Raw genomic sequence first — 23206 nt, forward strand, 5'->3', positions numbered from 1 at the left:
TCTTGTTATTTCACAGCCTTATCAGTGGGATAGGAGTGTAAGAGTTCTGTCCCTGTGTTTTGGTTGGCCTGCCTGCCTGCCCGCCTGGCTTCCTTCCTGTCTGTCTGCCTGCCTGCCTGCCTGCGTGCCAAAGCCATTGTGTTCAATAGTTCTTGCTGCTCTAAATTATTTTTAGAGGAAGCCTTAACAGCCGTCATTGTCTTTAGTCCTCATAAGAATCATTCGAGGCCTAGGATATTAGAATCTTTTTCTGAAAATGTTTTTGTCTTATATTGCTGGCCAGTTAAAGGAAGTGTGTCTGGGATTGTCTTAGTTTACCTTAGTAGCCTGAGGCTCTCTCTGTTGTCCAGAAATTATGGCGCCTGGCTGCAAGTCTGCACAGGACTGGTTTACTTTTGTCCTCTTCCTCATCAGGGGGATGAGTCTTTTAGGGACTCAGACACCCCAGCTTGGTTCCATAACAAAGCTTTCCCTTTTGTCTCACTTGCCATGGCAAGTTTTCACAACCCATGGTCAGGTTTCAGTTGATAGGTTACATAGGCATACATTCTCAATCCTTCTGTCTGGCTTTGTGCTGACTTATTTTATTTTATTTATTTTTTACACCTGGCTTCATGCTTCCTGTAGAGTTTAATCATTCCTCTCTATCATTTTGTATTTTTAAGAATTTCTGTACTTTTTTAGTAGCATGTATCAGGAAGTTTGGTTCTAATTACCCAAACCGTTATTACTAGAAATGGCAGCTGATTCATTCTTTTATTAAAACATTTTTTATGTTTGATTATGGGACTTGGGGTGAGAAGAATGATAGATTCATTTGCTCGGTTATCCATTTTGAGTCAATCTTGTGCCAAGTAAAGACCTGCTATGTCACTGACCAGAAGGTTATTTTATTTCAGTGGTAAAGCAGCTTATGACTGGTGATAGCTGTGGTTAATAATCATGATAACAATAATGAGGAAAACTTACTTAGCCATTGGGTGCCAGATACTCTATATTTTTCATGTATTATTTTGTTTTTAATAAAATCTACTAATTTGCTATTATTATTTCCACTTTACAGATGATGCCCTGAGGCTTAGCTACCGTATCACCTGCCTAAGTTTACATGGATAGTAAGTGGCAGAAACATGTCTCAGGCTCTGCCTTGGGCTTTGCAGATACGGGGTTAGCAAATTCCAGCTTGTTTCCTACCTTCATGGACCTTACAGGATTTAATTACTCCACACTGTGGAATGGTCAGAGATTAAATAATTTTAGAGTCTGAAAGTGATTCACTAGTATTTCCACTAGAACTAAAGATAATGGCTCTTCTTAGGAAACGGCTAAGTTCATGCAGATGAAAAACAGATTAGCAAAGATCAAAAGAGTGTCTTTTAATTCTCTAAAGACCCTCCATACCATGTAGTGTAGTGCTTTCTTCAGAGTTAGTACTAAGTGAATGTTGATTTTATTAGGTTTATTGACAAGACGTAATGAGTCTTATTCCCATGTTATAACTTTTTAAAGTCAAAAGATTTTTAGCAGAATTTTAAAGTTATTTGATATAGATGGGCCGGGATATTTTCTTTATTTATGTTTTCCTGTTGGTTTACAGTTATTTGCTGGTATAGAGGATGGAGAAAGCCTGCAGCTCTTTGAACAAAGTTCTCGCTCTGCACATAAACAAGAGACTCACACCATGGAGGCCATGAAGCTTGTAGAGTTTGATCTTAAGCAAACGCTTACCAGACTCATAACACATCTTTTTGGAGATGGTAAGTACTCAAACACAGGTTGAGTATCTCTTATCTGAAATATTTGTATCCAAAGTGTTTCGGATTTCTTTTTTTTTTTTTTCAGATTTTGAATTTTTTTTTTTTTTTTTTTTTTTTTTTTCTGAGACAGAGTCTTGCTCTGTCACCCAGGTTGCTCACTGCAACCTCCGTATCCTGAGTTCAAGCAGTTCTCCTGCCTCAGCCTCCTGAGTAGCTAGGATTACAGGCACCTGCCACCTTATACTGTATTTTAGTAGAGACGGGGTTTCACCATGTTGGCCAGGCTGGTCTCAAACTCCTGAACTCGTGATCCACCCACCTTGGTCTTTCAAAGTGCTGGGATTACAAGAGTGAGCTACTGTGCCCGGCCTGAAATTCTTACATGTACATATGAGATATCTTGGGGATGGGAGCCAAGTCTAAACATGAAATTTATTTGTATTTCATCTATGCTTTATGCATGTAGCCTGAAGGTAATTTGATACAATATTTTAAATAATTTTGTGCATGAAACCAAGTTTTGACTGTAATTTGACTGAAAAATGTAATGAGGTCATGTATGAAATTTTTTACCTGTGGCTCCAGATTGGCATTCAGAAACTTTTAGCTAGAGAAAGAAAAATGATTATAACCTTTGCTAAGAATGATAATGGATTAGGATCAATATCATCAATGGAGTGAAAATATAGAGGCTGATAGGAGTATATTATTATGTTATCATTAAATGAGGACGTGATCAGCGGCCCAAGTTTCTTTACTATGTGAATGAACCGTGGAAAACTTAACATATTGCCATACTGATTACCACTGTCAACAGCAAAAATATTAACATTGAATTTCCTGCAGGAGGAACAATATTGTTAAGATCCAGACCTCAATTAGTTACTTGCCTTTATTTTTCAAAAAATATTTGTTATCAGTAATGCCACCTTTACTCTCAACTATTTTTAACTTAATTGAGATACATTTTGTTTTTTTTTTAAATCACGATATAGAGAGAAGGTTAGTGGATTTTCCTAATTGTGACCTATCTTTAAGGAATACTGAGAAGACAGATACCTGCTGTGGAGGAGATTCTTCTTTATTCTCTTATTCTTGTTATTATTTTTTTTAATCAGTTTTGTTGAGGTGTAATTAACATAAAGTAAGCTATGCATATCTAAAGTGTACATTTTGTTTGATAAGTTCCCATACAGTGAACTGAACATACTTGCACAATCATACAAGTTTTGACATCTTAGAAGTTCATGCCATGAAGCTACCAGCAGAATCAATACATGACACCTTCATTGTCCCCAGGAGTTTCCTCCTGCTCATTGGCGGTCCTTTCCTTCTGCCCTTACCACATATCACCCCAGGCAACATGTGATCTGCTTTCTGATTAGTTTGCATTTTTTTGTTTGTATAAATGGAATCTTATAATACGTGCTCTTTTTTGTCTGGCTTGTTTTACTTAAAATAATTATGTTGAAATTCATCTATGTCATAGTGTATATCAGTAGTTGATTATTTTTTATTGTTAATCAGTATTCCATTCCATGATTTGTTTATCCATATACTCATTGATAGATATCTGGATAGTTTCCAGTTTTTTGCTATTACCAGTAAAGCATATATGAACATTCGTGTATGAGTCTTTCTGGGTCCTAAGTTTTCATTCGTCTTGGGCAAATGCCTAAATGACTAGATCAAATAGTAGGGCTATGTTTAACTTAAAAAACAAAACAAAGCAAAAAATCTGCTAAACTGTTTTCTGATGTGGTTGCACCATCTTGATTCCCACCAGTAGTCTATGAAAATTCCATTTGCTCTACATGTTCAGCAATACTTGATAGGGTTAGTCATGTTAATTGTAGCCATTCTAATAGGAATCCAGTGGTATGTCAAATACACATTTGGCATTTATAAAGAGCTCCTCCAAATAAACAGAAATTGCAGCTTAAGAGAAAAATGGGTAAACATGAAGGTGGCAGATGATATATATATAGAATGACCAATAAATACATGAAAAGGTGCTTATCTTTATTAGTAATCAGGGAAAAACAAAAGAAAACCACCAGGAGCTTTTTCAAATGGGAAATAATTTTTAAAATCTAACATTTTAAATTGTCAACAAAGATACAGAGAAATAGAGTATAGCACAAAGTTCTGGCCTTATGCAGGATTCATGATTACCATTCTTCCAGCTGGGACTTTAGTACTCACTGTCTTGATTCACCTCTATTTTTTCATACCTCCAGATTTCCCCGACTAATGCATGAACTCAAATATGTATTTAAAAGGACTCTTGTTGTAATTTATTAAGCCTTTCCTGCTCTGTTGTAGCAAAGTTTGTTAGAATATCTTGACTGCCATATTGCCAAATGCATAGTTCACGTAATATGTAAGAAACTAACTAACTAATCCTGTATATTTTTAATATAAATACATTTTCAAAAAGTATACATCAACTTCAGGATAATGTTTTTCTAGGAAGTGGGAAATGGTATTAGGGAGGGGTGTAAGCCATATCTCAAATGTATTTATAATGTTTTATTTTTAAAAAGTTAAATATGACAAAATGTTATGGTTTGATAAAACTGAATAATGGGTATATGGGTGGTTGCTATTTTCTATTCCTGTCTTTAGGTTTGATATATTTCATTAAAATGGCGTAATGTAATAATGAAATAGGTTTCAAGTAGAAGTTATTGATGTGAAAAATCTATCTATAGCCAGCATCTCTTTGCCTTCATGGTAAAAGAAAGAAATTGTGATATTTAAACAGTTATATCATCTGTTTAACACAAATGCGGGGAGATGGATTGTGCTGTTCAGGCCATTTTAGAGGCAGGGTAAGGTAGAAGGGATTACAGTATTTTAAGGAAATAGCATTCTGTCTTTCCGGAAAGATTCAGGCTCATCTGAATTTTTCCATTGTCAAACTATAGAGAGAATTTTTTTTAGCACCCTCCTTACTTATGTTGTCCTACCCATTTCTATAATCAAATGATTTGCCGTTGGTGAGGTTTGGAAACGGGATTTGCATCTGCGGCAGGCATCACCGTATTGAATAAGCTAGCCATACTCCCTGTCTAGTCTTGGATCTTGAGCCCTCTCCTTGGGAAAGATAGGATGTTCTGTGAGCACACAGGCAAGGTGCCTCCTCCTGAACCGAGTGTTTCTGGAAGTCTCCTGGTGAGGCATATGCATGCTGACAGCTAAAGGATAAGTGGCAATTAGTCAGGAGAAGGGATAAGCAAGGGGAGGGGCTGAAGAATGGGGAGAAAAAGGGCAAAGTAGGTGACACAAGTACTCGTGGAGAGCCTGCATGGTGCAGCACCACCTACGGAAGGAAGGAAAGAAGAGGTGAGAGGAAGAAAAGTGACCGACGGCAAACTCTTATGAGCGGGGAGAAGCCATAGTGTAGAATCAGAAAAGTTAGAATGAAGCTCGTGTTCATCCCCTTACTCTGAAGTCCTGAACAGGTCATTTAGCATTCAGGTCTGCTTTCTGACTTTTAAAAGTTGCGATGATGTTTGCTTCACTCGAGAACAAAACAAGATATAACATGTGAAAGTGGCCTTGTGAGTAGAAAATATCAAATAAATGTGCAAATAGGAACAACGGGAAGGAGGAAGGAAGGGAAGGAAAAGTTAAGACAAGGCAATAAAAGTAGGGAGCACATGAGGAAAGAGTAATACGATCAGAGAACAACAGTCATGGTTGATTTGCCTTTATCATGTCTAAGGGAGCGAGAAGGAGCTGTGTACCAGACTGTGGCACCACAGTCTCAGTGGTGTTGATAGTGGCTTTCACATCCTCACTGAGCACCAGCAGATATTTTAAAAAGTAAGCAATGTACTAGCCTCTGTATAGATTATGTAAGCTTTCCAAGGTGTTTCAGGATATCCATCTCTCTGAAAATATGGTCCTAGACTTTCCTTTGTGTTGTTGTTTATATTTGTATTTGTGTAGCTTTGAAAACCAGATGGCAGGTGTGCTTATAATAAACCATCTCTGCAATATGTGACTTTTCTGACTGTGATGCCTGTTCTGACATGGTAGGCACAATCCTGGCCAAGAATTAATCTTAAATTTTAGAATAACAGTGAAATTGTAGCTTCTTTCATTTAGGCATATGTTTGCTTTATTGTTTTAAAAATATTGTCAGCCTAGACTTTTGGTAGTCAGCTTTCATTACAGATTGATGTTGCTATTTTATAAATTTTCAAATTCACTTTTTATCTGTAAGACTGATTTGGCAGAATCAGGGAATGAATTAAAGTCAAAAAGTCCACCTGCTTGGAAAATACATGTTGGTTCACCTGCATTAGAAACTGCCTGGGAATAAAGCCGTCTCTTCTTCTTTCCTTGGAGCCATGGTCATTTTTAACTCCATCCACACAGTGGTCAGGAATCCTGAAACTGCTGAAAGGCACCTCATTTGTACACCCTTGCCATGCCCTGGTGTGTTTCTGCCAGGTGTGTTGCCGTGAGTTCTTGTTGAAGAGGTGTGTCAGCTTGTCCCTGGCTGCGTTTGCGGTGTTTGTGACGTCTGCTGTGTTGTCTCTCAGGGGAGATGTGAAATGAAGTAGGAAGGTGACTGGAACCCGGGCCCATCTGATGAACTAGAAGGGTGAGTGGGCCTGTATCACAGAACACAGACCGTGCTGTGTGCTTCCTTCATGCTCACACTGAATGTTAACAGCTCTTTCAGGATTCTCAGCTGTTTTGTCTGAACTCTGAAGAAAAGTGCTTCGTTCTTTTGCCTTTTTTTTTTTTTTTTTTTTTTTGAGACGGAGTCTCACTCTGTCATCACTGTATCTGAAGTGCAGTGGCTCAATGTCAGCTCACTGTAACCTCCACCTCCCAGGTTCAAGCAATTCTCATGTCTTAGCCTCCTGTGTAGCTGGGATTACAGGTGTGTGCCACCACACCTGGCTACTTTTTTGAATTGTGTATTTTTAGTAGAAACAGGGTTTCACCACGTTGGCCAGGCTGGTCTCAAACTCCTGACCTCAGGTGATTCACCCAGTTTGGACACCCAACGTGCTGAGATTACAGGCGTGAGCCACCGTGCATGACTGCCTTGTTTTATTTTGGGCATTTCAGAAGCACTATTTAGTTGTGGGTTGTCGTTGGTTGGTTTATTAATTTTGCTAGCTTCTCAAAAATGTCTTGGTAAACCTATCTAGGTGCCATCAACCTGGATGTAATTTATATTAATAATAACAATAATAATGGTGATAATGGTAACGATAGAGGTACAATAGATAACAGTGTGAAACCTTATACTAAGCACGTTGACAAGGAGTCTTGTCTTGTCTTTTTTCTTTCCTTTCCTTTCTTTTTCCCCTTTCCCCTTTCCCCTTTTCCTCTTTTCCTCTTTTTCTGATTCTCCTGCTTCAGCCTCCTGAGTAGCTGGGATTACGGGTGTGCACCATCATGCCTGGCTAATTTTCGTATTTTTCGTAGTGACGGGGTTTCACCATGTTGATCAGGCTGGTCTTGAACTCCTGACCTCATGATCTACCTGCCTCAGCCTGCCATAGTGTTGGAATTACAGGTGTGAGCCACGGCACTTGGCTGAGTTTTTTCTTTTGACCTGCATCTATGACATGGGTGTTAAAATTTCCATTTTTCAGATGAGGGAAACTTAACACAGAGAAAGTACTGCATAAAAATCACAGGGCTGGTAAGTATTTGAGGCGGTTTGAGCCCACAGTCTGATATCCATGGCCATACCAGAGGTTAGCTTTTTGATAGGATACAAAGAAAATGTTAATAATATTTCAGAGACTGTGAGGGCTACAAAAGCCACAGTGACCCCCTCCCTGCCCCCCACCAAAAAAAAGAAAAAAATATCAGGGTCAGACACAATGATTCAATCCTGTAGTCCCAGCTACTTGGGAGGCTGAGGTAAGATAATTGCTTAAGCCCAGGAGTTCAAGGCTGCAGTGAGCCATGATCATGCCACTGCATTCCAGTCTGGGTGACAGACTGAGATCCAGTCTCTTAAAAAAATTAAAAAAATATCAGCCTCTCCCTAAGTGTTACCTCTGACTCTTTCCTTCACCTTCTCTCCCTCTTCTGTGCCTCCTAATAGCTAGCTTGCAGTAAAGCCTCCATTTACTACATCATATCCAGTTACATTCTGGGTAGCAAAGACCATTTAAAAACTTAAAGTTCACTCTTTAAGTAGTGTTGAATGGGAACTGCCTCTATAGGCCTCAGAACTATTCTGTGACCCTTTCTATATTTGTTTTTATGGTCTAGGCTTTTCACCTTTTATTATTATTATTGGACTCCTTTGTTCTTGAAAAGCTAAATTAAAAATTAGAACACAGTATTTCCTTGTGGCTGTATGTTATTACAGCTGCTTTAGTTTCAGGGTTTTTTTTCCTGTCCAAATGTGGTTTATTATTTTCTGCTAACATTTCAATTGTACCAGCATCCTAAGGCTATTATAAGAGAGGTTATCATTTTAGAATTAGAAAGAAATAAAATAACCCTGTAGACTATTTTTATGCTTATGGATTTTGCTGTCATTTTTAATATTTCTCAAGTGTTTTCTGTATATTTTTTACTATGCTTGGTAGAGCATTTCTTTCAGAGTAACTAAGGTGGGGATTTAGGATTTCTAACTTTCAAATTTCTCTTTCTGTCCTTCGGCCTTTATAGCCTTTCTTTGGCACAGTTTCTTTGCTAAACATTAGCATTTCCCTTTCTAAAGGATTGATCTCATAGCACAGTTTAATTAGTCTGAAGGAGAGATGGATTGGGACCCTCTGTTGTTGACTCGGTATGTCGCCATGGGGGAGTCATGTCTTGTCTTTCCTTGTTAAAAAGCCTGTGGTGGTCATTGAAATGTACCTCCCAGCATCTCCTCCAAGGGTCCAGGCTGATGGGATTGCAGATCGCCTCCAGCTGTCAGCTTCTTGGGAGATTGCCTCAGCTGCAGGGAACCTCCTTGTCCAAGGGCATGTCCTTCCCAGGGCTGCCCACGTCCAAAGACTGAAGGTGGCAGGAATACAAAGGCCTTCCATGGGCCATTCTGATAGGCTATCTGCTCCAGACCTCTGGCAAGGTGAAGCCTTCGTTGGCCTGATTGTAGTTGGTTGACTTCTCCCTCTGCCCTAATTACCATCCACAGTTGTTGATTCCCCTCAAATAACTTGCTTGCCAGCCCAACTTGCATAGGGACCTATGTATGGTCCCATCCAGCAGAAACATTCTAGGGCCCTGTGTTGTGAGTGATGTCCTGGTCAGCAGGGAAATCACTTGATCATGGTAATGAGGAATCAGGTCTTCCATATCTTTTTGTATTTTTTTTATCCGTGAGGTTCTGTTAGAATAAATGAAGTAAAAGGGATTGAGATTCAGAATGAGGTTTTATAATTAATTGTTAGTCCTATGTTCTTCCTAAATGGAATCACATTAAAAATTTCAAGTGTGTAATCACTTTAATAATTTTTAAATTGGCCCTTTTGGGCTGGCTGGTGTTTCCTGACTTGGAGAGTGTTCTCAGAGCACTCCTAGACAGTGAAGTAGCCAAGGCAGTTGTTGCATTTAAGCAGTTTTGACTTGTCTGTGCTCGCTTTTGTTTCATCAGCTAAAAATGTACTCCAAACTATGTCATCTTACCATAAAACAAACAGCTACCATTATTTGACTATCCATCTTCCTCGGGAAACTTACTGTCCTTTTCAGCAACAGTGTATGAAATATACCTTCCAATTGCTGTTCAACAGAGGCAGTGGGGGTTAGTTCATTCCAGCAGTTTCTGTTGAGATCACAATTGATTTCCAAATTATAAAATTCAACAGATTGGGGGAAACACTTATTATGCTGAACCTTTCTGCTTACTCTTTTATTACTTTATTGAATTATAATGGGCTTTCAGTAAACTAAAGTGTACAATTTGATAACTTTTTTTTTTGAGACAGAGTCCGGCTCTGTCGCCTAGGCTAAAGTATAGTGGCGTGATCTTGGCTCACTGCAACCTCCGCCTTCCGGGTTCAAGCAATTCTCCTGTCTCAGCCTCCAAGTAGCTGGGATTATAGGCGTCCACCACCACACCTGGCTAATTTTTTGTATTTTTGGTAAAGACAAGGTTTCACCATGCCGGCCAGGCTGGTTTCAAACTCCTGATTTGATGTTATCTGCCCGCCTTGGCCTCCCAAAGTGCTAGGATTACAGGTGTGAGCCACAGTGCCCAACCTAGAATTTGGTAAGTTTTGACATAGTTATACACACATGAAACCATCACCGCAATCAAGATATACTCATCATTCCAAAACGTTTCCTTGTGCACCCTCATTGTCTCTCTGCCACCTCTTCGGCCCACTCTCCCTACCCACCAGGCCTAGGTAACCAGTGATCTGCTTTCTGTTAATTTAAGTTGGTTAGCATTTTCTAGATTTACGTTCAATGAAATCCTAGTATATATTCTGTCTGGCTTCTTTCACTCAGCATAATTATTTTGAGATTCACATATTTTGTAGCATGTTATCTATACTTCGTTCCTTTTCGTTGCTAAGTAGTGTATTGCATTGTATTGATATTCTACAGTATGTTTATTCATCCACCTATTGTTGGCTATTTGGGTTGTGTCCAAGTTTTGGCTGTTACAAATGAAGGTGCTATAAATATTTGTGTACAAGTCTTTATATGGACATAGCTTTTATTTTTCTAGAGTAAATAGCTGCAAGTGGAATGGCTTGAATGGTGGGTATATGACTAACGTTTCAAGAAACTGTCAAACTGTTTGTTCAACTGGTTGTACCCTGTTACATTTCCACTAGCAGTGCCTAGGAGTGGCAGTCGCTCCCCATCTTTGCTAGCATTTGTTACAGTCATTATAATTTTAGCCATTCTAGTAGGAGTGTAGTGGTATCTGGTAATGATTTTAATTTGTATTTTCTTTTTTGAGATGGTGTCTCACTCTGTCGCCCAGGCTGGGGTGCAGTGGTGCAATCTCGGCTCACTGCAACCTTCACCTCCTGGGTTCAAGCAATTCTCTTCCACCTCAGCCTCCTGAGTAGCTGGGATTACAGGTGCATGACACCATGCCTGGGTCATTTTTGTATTTTTAGTGCAGACGGGGTTTCACCATATTAGCCAGGCTGGCCTCAAACTCCTGACCTTAGGTGATTCACCCACTGCGACCAAAGTATTGGGATTACAGGCATGAGCCATCATGCCTAATTTGGATTTTCTTAGTCATTAATGATAGTTAATATCATGTACTTATTGCCATTCATATAACTATTTTTTTTTTTTTTTTTTTTTTTTGGTCTTGCTCTTTTGCCCAGCCTGGAGTGAAGTGGCATTATCTCAGCTCAATGTATCCTTGACTTCCCAGGTCAAGCGTTCTCACACCTCGGTCTCTCAAGTAGCTGGGATTACAGTTGCCCATCACAATACCAGCTAATTTTGTTTATATTTTGTAGAGATGGGGTCTTACTGTATTGTCCAGGCTGATCTTGAACTCCTGGGCTCAAGAAATTTGCCCATATTGGCCTCCCAAAGTGCTGGGATTATAGGTGTGAGCCACTGTGCCTGGCCCTATTATCTTTTTATTGATTTTTGAAACTTTGAATTTTGGATATGATTCTTTTGTGGGATGTATGATTTGCAATTTATTCCCTTAGTCTTTTTATTAATGTCTCTCAAAGAGCAGAAGCTCTCTAACTTTGATGAAATCCAGTTAACCAGTTTTTTTCTCTTATGGATTATGCTTTCGATATTGTTTCTCAAACATCTTTCCTAACCCAAGGTCACAAAGATTTTTCTACTATGTTTTCTTGTAGAAGTTTTCTGGTTTTCAGTTTTATATTTAGATTTATGATTACTTTGAAGAATTTTATGGATGATCTGAGGTATGGATTTTGTTTTGCATATTGATATCCAGTTGTTCCATTTTTTTAAATGATCTTTCCTTTTGTACTGTAAAATCTTTGTACCATTGTCTGGAATCAATTAACCCTATATGTTTGGGGCTATTTCTGGACTCTTTATTCTGTTCAATGCATCTATTAGATGTCTATCTTTATGCAATACTTCACTGTCTTTATTACAGTAGCTTTATAATAAATCTTGAAATTGGTTAAATTCTTTGTTTTTTCAAAGTTCTTTTAATTAGATTTTTTACATTTAATGTTATTGTTGACATAGTTGGATTTAAATGATCATTTTGCAGTTTGTTTTTTATTAGTAACATTTTTTCTTTGTTCTCTTACTTTGGATTAATTGTATTTTTTATTATTCCATTTTATTTCCTTTGTTTGGCTTATGAGCTGGAACTTTTCATTTTGTTATCATAGCATTTGCTTTAGGATTTACAGTTACCACAGTCTCACATTGAGTGTTGTTATCTCACTCCTATATAGTATAAGAACAGTATGGGCCAGGCGCCATGGCTCATGCCTGTAATCCCAGCACTTTGGGAGGCCAAGGCAGGTGGATCACGAGGTCAAGAGATCAATTGGCCAGCGTGGTGATACCCTGTCTCTACTAAAAATACAAAAATTAGCTGGGCATGTTGGCAGATGCCTGTGATCCCAGTTACTCTGGAGGCTGAGGCAGGAGAATTGCTTGAACCTCGGAGGCAGAGGTTGCAGTGAGTCGAGACTGTGCCACTGCATTCCCGCCTGGTGACAGACAAGACTCTGTCGCAAAAAAAAAGAAAAGAAAAAAGAACAGTCTACTTACCTCCCTTTTTCCTGTCTTAGCCTTCGTGCTGTCACATACTTTCATTCTGTATATGCTATGAACTCCTAAATATGTTGTGATTATTTTTGCTTTGAACTGTTGGTAAGGTTTTTAAGAGATTTAAATAATAAGAAAAGCGTTTATATTTGCTAGGTCCTTACCATCTTTAGTGCTCTTCATTTGGTTCCCAACTGATATTTTCCTTCTGCACAGCAGAAGATCTGCTTCCGCTAGTGATGAATTCTTTTGCATTTGTATTTCTGATAAAGCCCTTATCTTGCCTTTATTTTTGAAATATTGTCACTGGGAAAGAATTCTAGATTAATAGTAGTTTTTGTTTTTTTTTTTTTTAACTTTTATTTATTTATTTTTGAGATAGGGTCTTGCTCTGTTAGTCAGGCTGGAGTGCAGTGGTGTGATTATGGCTCACTGCAGCCTCCAAGTCCTGCGTTCAAAGGATCCTCTTACTTCAGCCTTCTGAGGAGCTGGGACTACAGGTGTGCATCACCACACAGCACTAACTTTTAACATTTAAAAAAAAAATTATAGAGAGTTAGAGTCTTACCATGTTGCCCAGGCTGGTCTTGAACTCCTGGCCTCAGGTGATTCTCCTGCCTTGGCCTGCCAAAGTGCTGAGATTACAGGTGTGAGCAACTGTGTCCTGGCCCTTTTAGTTATTTAGAGATGTTATTCCTGTCCCTTCTCACTTGTACTGTTTCCTGTGAGAAACCTGCTCTCAACCTTGCTTTTGTCTCTTCTTCTGTGTCTCTTCTCTGTGACTGGTTTTACAATGTTTTCTTTGTCATTGGTTTTAAGTAGTTTGATTATGATGCACATAGATGTAGTTTTCTTCAGATTTCTAGTGTTTGGAATTGGTTGAGGCTCTTGGATTTATATTTTTCATGAAATCTGGGAAATTTGGGTCAATTATTTCTTCAGATAATTTCTTCTCCTTTCATTACTCCACTTGCATGTGTATGTGGCCACTTAAAACTTTTCCACCACTGGTGCTCTGCTCATTTTACTTTCAGTGCTTTTTTTTCCTTATGTATTGCGTTTTGGATAATTTCTATTGCTTTATCTTCAAGTTCACCAGTATTTCGCCTACAATGTCTAATTTTCTGTTAACCCCATCCTGTGTATTTTTTATCTCATTCATTTGCTTCAGTTTGGATTTTTTTAGTATTGTCCCTGTTTCTACTTAAAATGTTTACTCTTTCTTCTAGCTATTTGAACGTAACAAATATTATTATAATAGATATTTTAATGTATTTTTCCTATTAATTCTGTCATCTGTCATTCCTTGGTGAATTGCTTTTTATTTTTATTTATTTATTTATTTGTTTGTTTGTTTTTTTGAGATGGAGTCTCTTTCTGTCACCCAGGCTGGAGTGCAGTGGTGTGATCTTGGCTCACTGCCAACCTCCACCTCCTGGGTTCAAGCAGTTGTTTGCCTCAGCCTCCTGAGTAGCTGGGATTACAGGTGCCTGCCACTATGGCTGGCTAATTTTCATATTTTTAGTAGAGGCAGGGTTTCACCATCTTAGCCAGGCTGGTCTTGAACACCAGAACTTGTGATCTACCCTTCTCAGCCTCCCAAAGTACTGGGATTACAGGTGTGAACTACTGTGCCTGGACATCTTTGTATTTTTCTGTACTTTATGCTTTTTGTTTCTGTTTTGCATGCCTGGTAATTTATTGTAGGATATTGCTAAACATTGTTAATTTTACCTTCTGATGCATTGGATATTTTTACCTTCCTAATAATATTCATGAGCTTTGTTCTGGGATTTACTTAGAAATATTTTGATTCTTTTAGGTCTTCTTTTTAAGCCTTATTAGGCAGGAACAGTTTGTTTAGTATGGGGCTAGTTTTTCCCACTACCTGTGCAAGACCTGTCATAGTTCTGTAACTGATAACCTGTGAATTAAGAGCTTTTCCACTGGCTATTGGGAACTGACACTATTCCGGGTCCTGTGTGAGCTCCAGTTTTATTCCCTCTAATCCTTTTGTGTGGTTTGTTCGCTGACCTCAGGTAGATTTTCAACACTCATGATCAATGTTCAGCTCAGTACTGTAGGGGTTTTTCTGCAGATCTCCAGAGTTTTCTGTGCAGCTTTCTTCTCTCCTTTACTTTGCCCTGAGAATTCTAGCTGTCCTGACTTGTCCAGACTCCCGGCTTTGTCTCCTCAAATCAAGGAGACTGTTGGGCTCTTCCATGTGCTCCTTACTTCCTGGGGCAGTGTTAGGTCTCACCCCTCAGGGGTCTATGTCCTTGGTCACCTGGTGTCCCATGTTTTGAGTACTGTTATTTTATATATTTGTCTGGTTTTTTTTTTTTTTTTTTTTTTAGTTTTTCATATTGGAGGGGGTAAAACTGGTTTATTATGCCATCCTGTCCAGGTGTGGAAGTTTCTCTTTTCCGTTTGAATCTTTTATCTACTCCTTCTAGATATTTCTTCTCACATTTTTCTGTTGCATCTCCTTTTCCTCCTTCATTATTATGCCGCTCTTATTACTTACTCTCTGCCTTTTTTTGGTCTTTTTTTCTGATTTAGCTTAATGTTTGTGACAGGAACTCTTGGAAAGGGTGGCTGGTATCTTCCTTCGCAGAGAAGAATTTGACTGGGAGATGGATATAATCCTGAAGATGCATTTTTAGATCTGGCTTACAAAACCAGAATTTTTATGATTTTTTTTTTTTCTAGAATACAACAGTGAGTTGTGCTTACGTGTATCTCTTAGGATATCTAAGACACACTTGTTTTAAAGTCTCAGATTGTTTCATAAAAATAATCTCATCTGAGATAAGTTAATGTTTGATTGTTGGTTTTGCCAGCTGTATTACTTAGCATTAGATTTATCCATGTGTTTTAGAATTAGGGGTTGCAGGGTCATACTCAGTGGAAGGTTTTTGTTCTTTATTCTTTTTCTGTTTTCTTCCCTCCTATCCTTCTCCCCGTATCTCTTGCCACTTGCTCTTTATCCTATAAGTGGCTCTGCAGGTGATTCCACCCAGTTCTTTAGGCTTGAAATACAGAAGGAGACTTCACAGGGCTCTATCAGATATCAGGCACCCATACAAGGAGGGGACAGAGCTGATCCCAAGCCCATGGCTTGGATCTCTAGTCCTATAGCTCCTTAGAGCTGCAGCCCCATGGTACATTTGGGTGTCAGTATTTGATTTCTTTCTTGCACCATCACGGAGCTTATCCCATCTCAGCCTCTGACTTGAAGCTGTTTGCCTCCCTCCTGCCCCAAGCCTCCAGTGTGCCATCCTGCAGAAGGCAGGCTTCTGGTTCTTCCTGGTTGTGGACCCCAAACCCAGCAGGCTCACTTTATCCTCCCTCCCTATTTTGTTTCTGGCATGTGAAGGTTTACCTTTTGTATTAGTCTGTTTTCACACTGCTGATAAAGACATACCCAAGACTGGAAAGAAAAACAGGTTTAATCGACTTACAGTTCCACATGACGGGGGAGGCCTTATAATCATGGCAGAAGGTGAAAGATACGTCTCACGTGGCAGCAGACAAGAGAAGAGAGCTTGTTCAGGGAAACCCCCATTTTTAAAACCATCAACTCTCATGAGACTTATTCACTATCACGAGAACAGAATGGGAAAGACCCACCCCCATGGTTCAATTACCTCCCACTGGGCCCCTCCTGTAACACATGGGAATTCAAGATGAGATTTGGGTGAGGACACAACCAAACCATATCATTCTGCCCCTGGCCCCTCCCAAATCTCATGTCCTCACATTTGAAAACCAATCATGTCTTCTCAACAGTCCCCCTCATTTCAGCATTATACTGAAAAGTTCAAAGCCCCAAATCTCATCTGAGACAAGGCAAGTTCCTTTTGTCTATGACCCTGTCAAATCAAAAGCAAGTTAGATACTTCCTAGATGTGATGGGGGTACTGGCACTGGGTAAATACAGCCATTCCAAATGAGAGAAATTGGTGAAAACAAAGGGGTTATAGGCACCATGCACGTGTGAAATCCAGTGGGGCAGTCAAATCTTAAAGCTCCAAAATGATCTCCTTGACTCCATGTCTCACATTCAGGTCACACTGATGCAAGAAGTGGGTTTCCATGGTTTTGGGCAGCCCTGGCCCTGTGGCTTTGCAGGGTACAGCTTCCTTCCCAGCTGCTTCCATGGGCTGGCGTTGAGTGTCTGCAGCTTTTTCAGGTGCATGGTGCAAGCTGTTGGTGGATTCTGGGCTCTGGAAGATGGTGTCCCTCTTCTCACAGCTCCACTAGGTTGTGCCCCAGTAGGGACTCTGTGTGGGGGCTCCCACCCCACAGTTCCCTTCTGCACTGCCATAGCAGAGATTCTCCATCAGGGCCCTGCCCCTGTGGCAAACTTTTGCCTGGGCATCGAGGCATTTCCATGCTTCTTCTGAAATATGGGTGGAGGTTCCCAAACCTCAATTCTTGACTTGTTTGCACTTGCAAGCTCAACACTACATGGAAGCTGCCAATTCTTGAGGCTTGCACCCTCTGAAACCATGGCCCGAGCTCTATGTAGGTCCCTTTCAGCCACATAATGACTGGGACGCAGGACACCAAGTCCCAAGGATGCGAACAGCATGGGGATCTTGGGATCAGCTCATGAAACAACTTTTTCCTTCTGGGCCTCCAGGCCTGTGATGGGAAGGGCTGTAATAAAGACCTCTGACATGTCCCAGTGATATTTTCCCTATTGTCTTGGGAATTAACATTCGCCTCCTTATTACTTATGCAAGTTTCTGCAGCCAGCTTGAATTTCACCTCAGAATGAGATTTTCTTTACTATCACATTGTCAGGCTGCAGATTTTCCAATCTCTTATGCTCTACTTTCCTTATAAAGCTGAATGCCTTTAACAGCACTCAAGTCACCTCTTGAATGCTTTGCCGCTTAGAAATTTCTTCTGCTGGATACCTTAAATCGTCTCTCTCCAGTTCAAAGTTCCTCAAATCTCTAGAGCAGGGGCAAAATGCTGCCAGCCTTTTTGCTAAAATGTAACAAGAGTTAACTTGGCTCCGGTTCCCAACAAGTTCCTCATCGCCATCTGAGACCACTTGAGCTTGGACTTCATTATCCATATCACTGTCAGCTTTTGGTCAAAAGTCATTCAACAAGTCTCTAGGGAGTTTTAAACTTTCCTACATTTTCCTGCTTTCTTCTGAGCTCTTGAGACTGTTCCAACCTCTGTCTGTTACCCAGTTCCAAAGTTGCTTCCACATTTTTGGCTATCTTTTCAGCAAGCGTCCCACTCTGCTGGCACCAATTTAGCCTATTAGTCTGTTTTCACATGGCTGATAAAAACATACCTAAGACTGGGACGAAAAATAGGCTTAATGGACTTACAGTTCCGCGTGGCTGGGGAGGCCTCACAATCATGGAGAAAGATGAAAGGCACGTCTCACATGGTAGCAGACAAGAGAAGAGAGCTTGTGCAGGGGAACTCCTCTTGTTTTTGTTTTTGTTTTTGTTTTTTTAAAGCTGAAGTTTCTCTCTTGTTGCTCAGGCTGGAGTATGCTGGTACCATCTTGGCTCACTGCAACCTCCACCGCCTTGGTTTAAGCGATTCTCCTCCCTCAGCCTCCTGGGTAGCTAGGATTACAGGCACGTGCCACCACACCTGGCTAATTTTTGTATTTTTAGTAGAGATGGGGTTTCACCATGGTGGCCAGGCTGGCCTGGTCTCGAGCTCCTGACCTCAAGTGATCCAACTGCCTTGGCCTCCCAAACTTCTGGAATTACAGGCATGAGCCACCACACCTGGCTGGAAACTCCTCTTTTTAAACCCATCAGATCTCACGAAAGTTATTTACTATCATGGGAACAGCATGGGAAAACCTGCCCCCATGATTCAGTTACCTCCTACTGGGTCCCTCCCACACATGTGAGAATTCAAGATGAGATTTGAATGGGGACACAGCCAAACCATATCATCTTTTATCTTTCAACTTAGACTATGCCTGTTTGGTTCTCTCTCTCTCTCTCTTTCTCTCTCTCCCCCCCCCCCCATTTTATTTTTTAAAATCATAAATGTCACTGTTGTGTGTTAGGAGAACAAGGACACGGACCGTGTCTTCTTGGTCTCAGTGAGTGTGCTTTGTGTTGGAAGCTGAGTTAATGTGGTATTGCACTATCTGCTCCAGTGGAGGGCAGCATGGGGCTGTGCTGTCCCACACACCTGGTTCTCGTCCTGGCATTTACTGTCTACTATAAACCGAGATTATGTATGTAAGCTGTTGCAGTCACATTTCCCTCATCTGCAGAGTGGGAATGAGAGGACTGGTTGTGCAGTGTATATACCAGCCTCACATCAGTGTAAGCATGAAGTGAGAGGAGGCATGGGAAGTGTTGAGCAAGCACTGTGCCCAGCACATAGTAAATGAACAGCAAATGTCAGTTACTCAGGAACACAATTTAGAAATGTTTATTTTTTCACATTTTATTAAAAGGTGAGCTGTTTCAGATTATGGGCTAAATTTCATGACATTCAATGAGAAAAAATACCCACTGAGTATTTATGAGGTGCCAGGTACTGTGTTAGGTTTTCTCTGTGTGTGTGTGTGTGTGTGTGTGTGTGTGTGTTTTAACACGTTTATATGCTGAATTGTCACAGAAACTCTGAGTTATTCTTATTTTAGACAAAATTGAAGCAGTGAGAAGTTAAGTAACTAGCCTGAGGTCACTCAGCTGCGAATGATGAAGCTGGGATTTGCTTCTAGATCTGTGCTGGCTCTTAGATCCAGGATGCCCCGACCCAAAGCTCCGCGACCAGCTTTGTGGAGGCTGGTGTGTCGCCTTCTCTCTACAGTGCCTCTCTGTGTAGCCTGCGGGAATCTCAAGATCACTTCGAGAATGGGTTGACAAGGAGGATCAGGACAAAAGGGCTGTGCTGTGAGTCTCCCTAAGGCCAGATGCTATTGTACTGTCCCTGCTGCTGCTTGATAGAGAGCAGGGGAGTGGTCACCAACCCTAGTGCTTCTGACCCCATACCCAGATTTCAGAACGAGGGGCCCATTAAATTGTGCCACACTACATTTCTCATCTTGTGAGGTAGAGAAACGGTCATATCATCTTACAATCCAAGCCCTAGTCAAAAGGATGCCTGTGTAGAGGAATCCCAGGGGAACAGCCTGAAACTGCACTTTGACAGACTGGTCTTTCTGCCAAGCAGAAGAATAATAGCTGTGGGACCAGTTACACCATTGCCAGTGGTGGAGGAAATCGCCTGCCTTTTATTTTTCCCCTATTGCTTTGTGTATATCTAAGCAGGAGTCATTGTGGCTGAAGCAGTGTTAATATCTTCTGCTGTGTGCTTGGGAGGTCCCAAACTGGAGGATTTTATTACCCTCTGTGAGAGGGAAGAGGTGGTATTTACCATTAACTTTGTAGTCGGATTGGTTTTATTCCACTTGGCACTCTGCAGCACTGGACTCCAGGGTACATGGTTGTGTGGACACATAGGATTTATATGCTGCTCTTAAAGAGTCACAGCGGTGGCATTGCCAGGTTTGTAAGGCCCTAGGTAGGGATGAAGTGTTAGTCATGGATGACTTCATGCTGCGTATGAGGTGGGCTTTTGAAATAGAATCAGCGTTTGTATTCCCATATGGATGCTTCAGGCCTTAAAAGTGCCTCCTCTTCCTTATAACTGCCAGAAGACACTCTTTTCCTCTGTTAGGGGAGAGACAAAATGCAAACAGCAAGGGTGAGAAAGGCAGCCCTGGGAATCTTATCTGTTGGGGCTCAGCTGTTGCTTTATCTAAATGGGAGCTGTGTAAGAGGGTTGAACTGGTGGTCTTTTATCAGCAAAGTCCTGGATCTTTGTCTCGGACCTAGACTCTCATTGTACTTTTCCATCAGTTAGTTTTATAGCCTTGGCTCCTTTGAAAAGTATTGAGCTAATGTTAGTGCAAAATGTTATACAACACCTATCGTGGGCATTTTGACAATATTTATTAAAATCATAAAAGCATTTACTCTTCGTCTCAACAGGGCATTTAGTCACAGCATTGCTTTCAGTAGCAAAATATTGAATATACTCCAAGTGTATATCAGTAAGACTTCTTATATGAATGTGGGCCGCATGCTGGAATCTTTGGCAGAAATAAGAAAAGGGCTGAGGGTGTGCTCTATGTATTGAAGCGGAGAGGCCTCCAGACGTATTACTCAGTGAAAAAAGCATGATGCCAAATAATATGCACATTTTGCTGCTTGTTATATAAGAAAGGGAAAACAGAAACAGGTATTTGTATTGCCTTACATCTGGCAATAAAAAGGAAACCCTGAGAGTTTACTGTAAGGATCCAGGAGAGTGGGGTAAGATGGGAAAGGGAGGTAGGTGAGACTTCTTCATCGTGCCCTATTCCATAATGAGATGGATCCTGTTACAGTATTTTGACTTTGAACCATATGAACATATTACTTATTCCAACAGTATATAAAAGAATGCTGTTAGAGCACTATTGAAAAATCAGGGAAAAAATGGGCTCTATGAAAAGATTATGGGTCTTCAACAGAAGCAGAAGAGATGGAATTGTCAGGTGTCTTTGACAGTGGTGGCTGCGTGATTTCCCTTGCTTAGATTGTGGTTATCGAGGACGATCCCAGCTTTTTAAGAATTTCTTTCCAGCCAGAGAGTTCCCTCCTTCCTTTTTCTTTCCAAATTCTATTCCTTCCTTGGGTAGACACTATAGAGCTGTTCAGAAAGTGTGTAGCAACCCTGCTATTAAACCACTGGATTCTACTATTTTTCCGGTGTCAACTGAGGGAAAATCTATTTAAAAAATAATGCCAAACACCAGTGATTAATTACATATTTGTTTAGTTCATTTTTAAATGATTTGCTTTCTATGCCCTTGGTAGGGCATAGAAAATCACTGGAATATGCTCTAGTTTGGGCCCTGATCTTTCGAAATTTAAATTCTACCACCTGTGGAAGGCAGTTCTGATAGCAAAGTCCCATCTTTAAATATAAATGGTATCAAAAATAGCAGAAGAATCTCTTTGATGAGTCGATAAATCAGGGAAATGGAATGTTATGTTTATTTAGAATGAGATTCGTAACGAAGGTGCGATGGGATGGAATGATATCTACTTAAATGTTTATAATATGACAGGCAGAGTGCTCAGGCCCTTCAGGGATTGGTGGGAAGAGACCACACACACACATACACACACACACACACACACACACACACACACACACATACACACACACACACACACACACATACACACCGCCCTGCACTGTGTCCCTCGTTGGTCTTGCCAAGAGTGTCGAAGTCGGGAGGCTGGTACACAGAGCAGGCAAGGTACGGTGCTGCCTTTCCCATCCCTGTGTCAGGTAGTGTCCTGCCAGTGTTGAGAAAGGCTTAGAATTCTTGCTATATCTCTTCCTTTTGGGCCATGTCACTGTCCTGAAGGAATTTCTCCTTGTTTCTAAAGTCCCACTGGAGGGATTGCTTCTGGACTTTGGGCTTTCCTCATTCTTGAACAAACCCAGTATCCTCATTCAGAGGAGAAATTAGAGTCCATGTCCAGATCTACAAAGAGGATTGCTGCCTCTTGAGAAAACCTGGGCTCCTGCAGGTTCTTTTTTTGAAACCACTGGTGAGACAGCAATCATTATCCGTGGTGTAAAGAAGACACAGGTGGGGCTCAAAGAGGATAAGTAAGCTTCCCATGGTTTCACAGGAACAAAGATAGAAGGCTGAGGCTTGAACCCAGATGTGTTTTTTTTTTTCTAAAGTGTACTTTCTTTTATGTGGCTCTAGGCTGAAAATTGAGGTGTAGAATATTTGACAGTTGGTGTAATCTCAGTGTTCTGAAGCCATTTTAAAAAGCCGAGTTTCATCTGTGTGGTTTAGGAAATTATTAAGTTCTCTTCCCCCCCTCATAAAAAGGAAGAGGGAAACAGAAACAAAAAAAACCCTGGCATTATTTTCCACTGGAGATATAGTTCATATAAGCACTTAATTTTCCTCTATAGCCCAATAGAGGTTAGTCTGATACATAATGAATCCATATGGTTTGGACATGCTTGCTAAAAATTCTCCCCTATTAATAGATAACACGATATACATAATATTTAGTAAATATTCTAACTGACTTCTAAAACTTGACATGTGAAATAAGTCACACTCAACATGGTTTTGAGCTAGTTATTTAATATTGTATCTTTTCATTACAAGAAGCATGTCAAGATGCTTTTTCCACTAGATGTAACAATACCTACAGTAATTTTGAGATTATGAGGTGAAAAACTGGAAGAAAGTGTATTTGGGGGTAATATCAAAGTATTGAAGAAATAATTTCACTACCAATGATTTTTTTAAATCACTGTTTTTTAAAAATTATTATTATACTTTAAGTTCTGGGGTACATGTACAGTTCATGCAGGATTGTTACATAGCTATACAAATGCCATGGTGGTTTGCTGCATCCATCCCCCTGTCACCTACATTAGGTATTTCTCCTAATGTTATCCCTCCCCAATCCCCTCACCCGCTGATACCCCTCTCCTAGCCCCTTCATCCCCCAACAGGCCCCAGTTTGTGATGTTCCCCTGTGTCCATATGTTCTCATTGTCCAACATTCACTTATAAGTCAGAACATGAAGTGTTTGGTTTTCTGTTCTTGTGTCAGTTTGTTGAGAATGATGGTTTCCAGCTCATCCATTTCCCTGCAAAGGACATGAACTCCATCTTCTTTATGGCTGCATAGTACTCCATGCTATACATGTGCCAC

The 23206-nt window shown here is 40.4% G+C and overlaps 1 protein-coding gene across 7 annotated transcripts in view; it reads left to right on the forward strand.

Moving 5' to 3' along the window:
- Positions 1 to 23206, forward strand: part of FARS2 (phenylalanyl-tRNA synthetase 2, mitochondrial) — a 529294-nt gene that overhangs the window by 147706 nt on the left and 358382 nt on the right. For all 7 annotated transcript variants that reach the window (XR_012517417.1, XR_012517418.1, XM_074398406.1 and 4 more), the window contains one exon: positions 1598 to 1757. Coding sequence is in view for 5 of the 7 variants with exons in the window: in XM_074398406.1 (XP_074254507.1) it covers positions 1598 to 1757 (160 nt within the window). In the remaining 2 variants the exon portion in view is untranslated. The remainder of the gene's footprint in view (positions 1 to 1597; positions 1758 to 23206) is intronic.

Source organism: Saimiri boliviensis, chromosome 4 (genome assembly GCF_048565385.1).
Source record: "Saimiri boliviensis isolate mSaiBol1 chromosome 4, mSaiBol1.pri, whole genome shotgun sequence".
Lineage (NCBI taxonomy): Eukaryota > Metazoa > Chordata > Mammalia > Primates > Cebidae > Saimiri > Saimiri boliviensis.